We start from the raw sequence: 7973 nt of genomic DNA, 5'->3' as shown, positions 1-7973 counted from the left end.
CCGGTACAGTGAGAAAGCATCCTAAGACCCTGTTTACATGGAGTTGGGGACCCCGGTTTAGTGGGGTAGGTTTCTTTTGTTTTGTGTCCCCCAGAGCGTGAAAACAAAAGAAACTTACCCCACTAGACCGGGGTCCCCCACTCCATGTAAACTGGCCCTAAGTTGAGATGTTACAAGCCGGTAGGACGGCAGAAAATCGCCAGTTTCCTCCCGTTTTATGTTCGTGTTTGCGCTTTCTCGATTCAGCGGACCCGACTATCTCGGAGCCTGGAACAGGCTATTAGAGGAAGAACAAAGATGGTCACCTAGAGATATTTACGGTTTTGAGGTAAAAATGTCAATTTCATTAAAATATTCCTTTACTGAAAATGTCTCATTAAAGATGCAGTCAGGCAGACAATGAAAACCGACAGTATGATTCATTTTTTAACTGCGTGTCTCACCAGCACTGAGAATAAAGGTCCAGACTAATAATCGTGATTCTGTTGACCATAATTGATTTCTCAATCTCCAAAAAGGTAAGTTTGGGCCTCCACAGGTATTTAGAAATTTTGTTTTGTTTTTTTTATTATTTATCCATTCATTTTTTTTCAGTTGATATAAAATCTAAGACAATCATTTAATTTGCCGCGTTGGCTCGTAGATATTTATTTGACATAGGATCATAGATGCGGCATAAGAAATCAATTTCGTTTTGCTGTTTATTTCAGTGGACTCTCCTGATCATAAAATTCGCAGAAAACAATATATTGAAACGAATATCAAAACTTATAAGCTAGCGAATCATAAGAAAACGTCGTGTTCGTAAGCACTCTTTATTGCAGCTGCTATATAACTTCAATGCAATAAGTTTGACTTCTCATTTTCTTTGGTTATGAACTAGTTTCAAAGCAATAACCGTTTGTAATGCACCAAAGAAACAGCAAAGTCGAACAATTCCTAGTTAATGCGGACAACCTTTGTGATCGACTTAGCAATTTCCAGTCTAAATATACACCTAATTGCAAAAACGTTGTCATAGAAAAATGGAAAAAAGGAAAAAGCCAAATAGGAATTAATTAGGCCAATAAGCCTAACGAATTTATTTACAGAATCCGCGCATGGACGTCGTATTTGCCTGTTGAAATTTGCTATTGTTTTAAAGCTGAAAGACAATAAAACTGAAAATTCCAGCGGGGAAATGCAACGGCTGCAAATGAATCTACCACGAGAATGTGGCTTAAGTAGCCTATTAAACTCCTATGGCTTTTTCCTTTTGTCATTTTTCTAAGACAACGTTATTGCAATTAGGTGTATATCAGGTAAAATATAACTTGTACGCTTTTCGGGTGCGTTATTCAAATAATGCTTTCCTTTAAGACTGGTAAATACCGATTTAACTACTGTAAACAAACTAACACAGGGAAATAGCGATAGCCTTAACACGTTGGTGGACATCATCCACATGCTCAAATCAGAATGTTCGCACTATCATCAGAAACCTATACTAGAAGTTCTCATTGAGAAAGGAAGTGCTGCCGTTAGTTGCGATGCAAATAGGACAAAGACAGTTTGTAGAACAGTTGAACATATGAATTCTTTTTTATTAAAGTCAATAACTTAGACTTGTTGGCATTATGAAACACTCAGAGCGAAATTGAAAAAATGAACCGATCACGATGACAAATATGCTTACATTTATATAACTCGCTAAGCTTTCAAAACCATTTTGTAATTCATTTCAATAACTCACGAAATTCTAACACAACAACAGTGCTGATAGGCTGTTTCTTCACCGACCAATCATCGTACACAGGATCAGATAAGTTGCGAAGAAATAACGTAAAGGCCAAAACTTGTTTATTCACAGGTCAGGTAGATGTACAGCACATGCCGTTCACTTGTGTAACTTACATGATCCTGATTCCCGAGATAATAATATGTGCGACAAAAGAATACTCGCTATAACTAATCTTGAAACCTAGAATAAAAAAAAACGAAAAAATGTTCCATACAATACTTCGTGAACTGTTCTTACCGTTTAGGCCGTTTAAAAAGACAGCAAATATCCGATAAACTACGATTTCTGCACAGATCTTACATGAGAGCAGAACAAAATGGCGGGTTGCTCCTAAGAGAAAAACAGGCGCGGCAGCTAAGCACTGCTTAAGCAAATCGCTGACTGTACAGTGCTACAGTCACAGATTGATTGAACATCGAACCATGGAACCATTGAACGAAAAATCTCAAATCGCTCAAGAATATGGTCTGCTGCCGGCTGATGCCCGGCAGCAATAATTGCGCCGAGTAAAGGCTTAAATCGTGGCCTCCACCGCACGTACCAACGATTTAATCGCCTCGTACAGTACTAATAACTGTAGTGAGAATTTTGGATTGATTATCATGAACAAACTCTACAACCCAATTTGTTTTTCTTCGAAGAAACCAAACGATCTCCTCATCAATTGTTGCCCAAAGCTTGAAAAACGTCACGTCGACAATGTGCTATTACATGCAATTGAATTGTTCATTTCAACTAACTTTCACACCACTTTTTGTCTAGTAAAATTGTTTTTTATGCCTTTTTGGTAAAACGGCAGTACCTGTTCCTTCAACTTCATGTATTATTTCATAGCGTCTGTGCTGTAATTTGAGGCTGACAGTTCAGGCAATCGAAGCTCAGCTTTGTAGTCATATTGTCGCGATTTGACGAGGGAAGTTGTTTCTTGTCGTCATTTCGCCTTTCCTTTCAACTTTGATTTCGAAGATATTAAAGAATTAGTCTAGTCTACGGCAAACGGCAAACGTGAATGTGTACCACGTGACCAAATTGAAAACTCGCCTTGAAAGTGTTTACATTTGGTGCTTTGTGATCTAGTGCAAGGTGTTTACATTTGGTGCTTTGTGATCTAGTGCAAAGTGTTTACATTTGGTGCTTTCTGATCTAGTGCAAAGTGTTGACATTTGGTGCTTTGTGATCTAGTGTCAAGTGTTTACATTTGGTGCTTTGTGATCTAGTGCAAGGTGTTTACATTTGGTGCTTTGTGATCTAGTGCAAAGTGTTTACATTTGGTGCTTTCTGATCTAGTGCTTTCTGATCTAGTGCAACATTTAGAGCTTAGAACTTTTTTCTTTTCAACTCAGGTGTTTGAATCAATCAAGTGGGCAGAAGAAAATCTATCATGGCAGATCTCTTTAAGATTTCTTTGTTCATCTTATTAGCGGTCAGCTTTACACATGTGACCTGCAGAGACATTTGGAAGGGAGATGTGAGTTTTTGTCTTATTTACAGCTAGAGACTTGACTAGCGTATAGGCCATTATAAATTCGACGGCTATTACTGTCTTGCAAAGTATTTGCAGTAATAGATGGAAATATAAAGGTAAACCATTGAGTCAACAAAACTAGTCTGACAACTATATAAACGTGGACGCCATTTTGGGTAACCGAACTTGTTATGAGCATGCGTTGAGACCATTGGAAAGGTCCTGGATCACTTCCTGTTGGACCCAGATCTCATGACAATGAGTTGTCACTTAAATTTGCCTGTATAACACTGATCTTGGGCCAAAAAAATGGCTGAATGTTCAATAATTGACGATTTTGCGATGCAAAACTAGCCAAAAATGCAAATTATGCTACAAATGCTTAATATTTTTTTGTTAAATAGTGGAAAATAATGCTCGTAATGATGGATTATGCCAAAAATAATGTTAGCGGCACCATCTATCAAAGCCTATCCGCCGAGGCCGATTAGCCTAAGGCCGATAACACCGTCCGAGATCTCCATAGTTCTTCAGATCATGCAGAAGCCAAATTCAATAAGTGTTTTTATTATTCATTCAAAATAACTTCTAATTTAAATACAAACTAAAACAAGCTAACCTCCATCGATGTTAACGTAAGTTCATCTTCAATTGCCTTGTTATCGGCAAGTTTAGAAGATAAATGGATGTTCAGTTCTGCAAATATTCTCCAAGTAGCAAATGTCGTCCGTCGAGTTGTATTCTTGCTGTTCTTGCCGTTTTTAGCAGTTTGCCTAATTGTTCTTCGCGAAACGAGTGAATTATCCCGCCATTTCGTACTGTTCTGGCAAACCGATGCAACCTCGAAACGTCTTCCAAATTTGGTCAATGTCAACGGGTTATAAGGGATCATCCTAGGGATGTGAGCCCATTAGAAGCAGAGAAATATTTTGAATGAATAATAATAGCCGATATCGTCACATTGCTAGGGAGATTTCGCCAAACGTCCTTAGCGGCGATAGGCTTGGAGAGACGGCCGCATTTGTAGGCTGCTGAGTTCCCCAACCTTCCCTTTCAACCTTGATTTTGAGGACATTAGAGAATGAGAGTCTCGTTTACGGGAAACGGCAAACGTGAATGTGTACCACGTGACCAAATTTACCCTTAACTTGGCCATTAAGGGTTGATAAAATGTTGATGCAGTGGAACCTCGCATTTGGGACACCTCTAATCAGATCAAGGGTCACCTCCAGACACAAAATTGGTCCAGGAAAAATGATCTCGTAAACTTTGTATCCGTTCCCTCTGTTGACCAACCCAACAAACACTCTCAATACTCCTTTGCAGGATGTATTTAATGAAATTGACACCAATCCAGTAGACGGGCAGGTCAGCACCCGTGAGCTAACGGAATATCTGGAGCAATTCAGTGATGATGAAGAGATTAAATTTGGCGAGCTGGCTGCTGGTTATTACGTGAGTGCTGGAGACACCGACGGAAATGGTTACTTGAACCACGATGGTACGAATTTGTTACAGCTAAGGTTGGATTAAGCTAACCCCCCCCCCCCCCCCCCCCAATCCCCCAAATATTCCATTAATTAATTCATAAATCGACAGTTCAATCCATGGTAGTTGTAGATTTGTGATTCATCTCTGCATTCCTTTATGATGAGCAATGAATTCGCATGCGAGATAGTCATGAAATTTCTACCAGCTCAGTCTTCTTGAATTTGATGTAAATCATTGTCTTCGAAGTTCATTTGTCAATTCAAAGATGTTTCAATCTGACCGAATACAGAGGAGTTATCGTGAAGTCAATTTTTAAACCTAAAATGTTCCGGTTGGGCAAATTTTAAGGCGAAAAGCACTCCGCCTATATTATGCACAGGTGATGCGTTAAACGAAACGTCTTGCAACAATAAGGTTATCTGTGTAGCGGAGAAACCACTGTTTAAAACGAATTTGGTTAAGAAGGCCATTATCAAACTGAAGCTGGTGTTGTAACTGAAGCAGGTGTACTTAAATCATGGGATATGAAGAAATGAAACATAAAACGAGTGCCGAATATGTTACTCTTCTGAGTTTTTTTGACTTTACGCCTTCAGATTTGAAAAAGATACTGCAAGAGCAACCAATTCAGCACACCGATGACAACGAGTCTCGTGGTATCATTTTTCCCACTACAGTCGACTCTCGCCTTGCGGACACCTCGCTATTACGGCCCCCTGATAATGCGGACAACAACCACCCCGCCCCCGGGGAAACGCATAAAGCCCGCCGCATGGCCAGAAATTGAGGAAAACGCGGCGCTGGAGCATGCGCGTCATTTACTTTTCCCGTTCTTTAAATATGGCGACCATATGACGGATTAATGGGGAGAAAAGAAACTTTTAAGGACAAATAAAGTTAGAGGAAGAATCGCTCATCTCCCCACGTCTAAACCTTCGCAAGGCGTTCGTGGCTTTCAGTAATGTTAATTTGGCAACGTTTCAAGCTCCCAAAGTTGGTTCGTGAGTCACCATAAAAAGATGGCTTTCCTTGCCATGCAGGAGTCTGTAATATTGCCTAAGCGCTTCTCTTTAAGCAAGAAAAAAGGTCATTAGATGTCGGTGTTTCCTCCTTCCCCGCGTCCTGCTTCTTGAAGGATATGTTTATCTTCATTTTTGTACGGTTTTAGAGGCCTAACTACTTTCCTAAACCAGTTTGTTTTCCCGTGAAATATAGCAATTCCATAGAGTGAATCTCTGCGCCATTACTGCACGAAGCGATCGAAAAAGAAGACTTTTTCAAACGATAACTCCTTCGATCAGCCACCATTTTCAAAACAGAGAAGTAACCAAGCCAGAGTGACACAGGGAGCCCCGTTTTGTCACGATCGAACGATCACAGGGAAGCATGAGCCAAGGGTTGATGCTTGTCTAATAGGGACTCAGGATAGATTTTGCACAACTTGGACTTTAGACGTATGACAAGTAGAATTACTCGAGGCTAGTAATTGTAAATCTACAGCACGGTAAAAAACATACGTTTGCTTCCCCGCCATTTTGCGAATGTATAAATCCTCATTAGCTATTCAAATTCCCTAAAATGAGCCTATGGTCAAAACCGCTGGCTGTCCTCGATTTCTGGCCATAAATGACTGAAACAAACTCCCGCTACTACGGACTCTCGCTATTACGGGATTGCGGACACTTTCCTGCCTCCAAGCGCGACATTTCTCTTGTTTTTTCTCTCGCTATAGCGGACTCTTGAGTACTTCGTCTAAAATCCTTACACACGAAACACAAATAATAAAGCGACGTTATAAGGAAAAATGACACAAAGTATAATCGACAGCTTCTTTGTAAAAGAGTAAACAAATGACTGCTGTACAATATTTTAGGGAGAAAAGACGTTGCCCTAGAGCTTACCAACCTTTTGCGTTATTTTAACACTCTACTGTAAAAGTGATTAGACAGGTTTCTGTTATGAGTATACTGTGCAGCACTTCTGCGATAAAAGAGCTCCCAAGAACAACCAAAAACATTATATATGACAGCAAGTTAACATTTTAGCCATTCACGTTACTGGAGGAGTTTCCGTTTGGTTTTTTAAGCCGTTTCTTATATATCCCTTGTCATTGCGGCAGCTTGGAAGTGATAATACAGCACAGTTATATCTATTTACGGTCTTATTATCTTTAATCTTTTATGGTCTATAGTTAAAAAAAGTAAAGAATTGTCGAAACTACAATGCCTCTGGGACTTTTACATATTACTTCATAAGTTTAAAGAGAAAACTTTTTATTTCTCGTACCCCTCTATTACGGACTCTCACTATTACGGACACTAAATCTTGAAAGAGAGTGAATATTGTCATTAGGCCCGCGACTAATCAATACAACCTGAGAATTTGAACAAGCATGTTACATTTTAATATTTCAAGATACTTTTAGATTACGTTACCTCCTTCAATACCCACCATCAGTTTACTTTTTGTTTGTTTGATTGTTTCCTTTTTATGCTTAGTGACAACCACTGTATTAAAATATCACATTTCCTACTTTCTTTTTATCTTCAGAATTGAACGACTTGCCATTTGCATAACTCCTCCTGCAGTGAAGTCGCGGGAAGCTTTTAATCTATATTTCAAGGCCAGTTGTAGTATCACTTTGGGTGTCAAGTTTTCTTCAACGTAAATCATCGCTTACAACTGGTTCTTTAATCGATTCGTAATAATTGTACATCTTTTAATAAAGAGAAGAAAACTTGGGATTAAACATTTTGATGCTTTAAGCTACGTGCAAATGGACGCAACAAATTCTAACACTGTTGGCCCAACAACGTTGGGAGTCATTGCATCCGTTTGTACGTATAAGCTAACGTTTGACCGGTTTCAAACTTTGCACAACAAGTCCCAGCAACACGCCACAATATGCAACAGAGTGTACAGATGGACGCAACATGCAACATCCAACGATTTTGGGAGCTGCTGGCCAACAATATGCCGTCCGTTTGCAAGGGGCTATACTGTAACTGATCAAACCATTCATGATCTACAGTTGAACCTTTATGTGCGACCACCTCTCGTGAGCGACCACCTGCCATAAGCGGCCGCCTACCAAAACACCCTGTAAGCGACCGCGACCACTTTTTGGGCCTGACGGTTTATGATTTTCCATTGTTTTAAGAGCCATTATCTGGGAAAATCGAGAATCGCAAGACACTCGTCAAAAAATCGAATTTTTTTTATTTTGCCAAAACATCC

The 7973-nt window shown here is 39.6% G+C and overlaps 1 protein-coding gene across 3 annotated transcripts; it reads left to right on the top strand.

Moving 5' to 3' along the window:
* The first annotated feature begins 396 nt into the window (after positions 1-396).
* On the top strand, positions 397-7485 carry LOC140923323 (uncharacterized). Of its 3 annotated transcripts, XM_073373419.1 has the most exons (5): positions 397-518; positions 3124-3248; positions 4572-4746; positions 7287-7323; positions 7358-7485. In XM_073373419.1, exons 2-4 carry the CDS (start codon positions 3162-3164, stop codon positions 7310-7312), a joined length of 288 nt encoding a protein of 95 aa, XP_073229520.1. In that variant the 5' UTR covers positions 397-518; positions 3124-3161; the 3' UTR covers positions 7313-7323; positions 7358-7485. The 3 variants fall into 3 exon arrangements, with proteins under 3 accessions (XP_073229520.1, XP_073229519.1, XP_073229518.1); XM_073373418.1 differs by having other exon boundaries at positions 7287-7485; XM_073373417.1 differs by having other exon boundaries at positions 4572-4768; positions 7287-7485.
* Positions 7486-7973: the final 488 nt, after the last annotated feature.

Source organism: Porites lutea, chromosome 13 (assembly GCF_958299795.1).
Source record: "Porites lutea chromosome 13, jaPorLute2.1, whole genome shotgun sequence".
Classification (NCBI taxonomy): domain Eukaryota; kingdom Metazoa; phylum Cnidaria; class Anthozoa; order Scleractinia; family Poritidae; genus Porites; species Porites lutea.
This window is presented reverse-complemented; position numbering and strand designations above follow the sequence as displayed.

Excerpts from the sequence above, each read along its gene's own strand:
- LOC140923323 (XM_073373417.1), top strand. The coding sequence starts at position 3,162 with ATGGCAGATCTCTTTAAGATTTCTTTGTTCATCTTATTAGCGGTCAGC. Across the intron at positions 3,249-4,571 it reads GAGACATTTGGAAGGGAGAT|GATGTATTTAATGAAATTGA; the intron begins GTGAGTTTTTGT and ends ACTCCTTTGCAG. Across the intron at positions 4,769-7,286 it reads ACGAATTTGTTACAGCTAAG|AATTGAACGACTTGCCATTT; the intron begins GTTGGATTAAGC and ends TTTTATCTTCAG.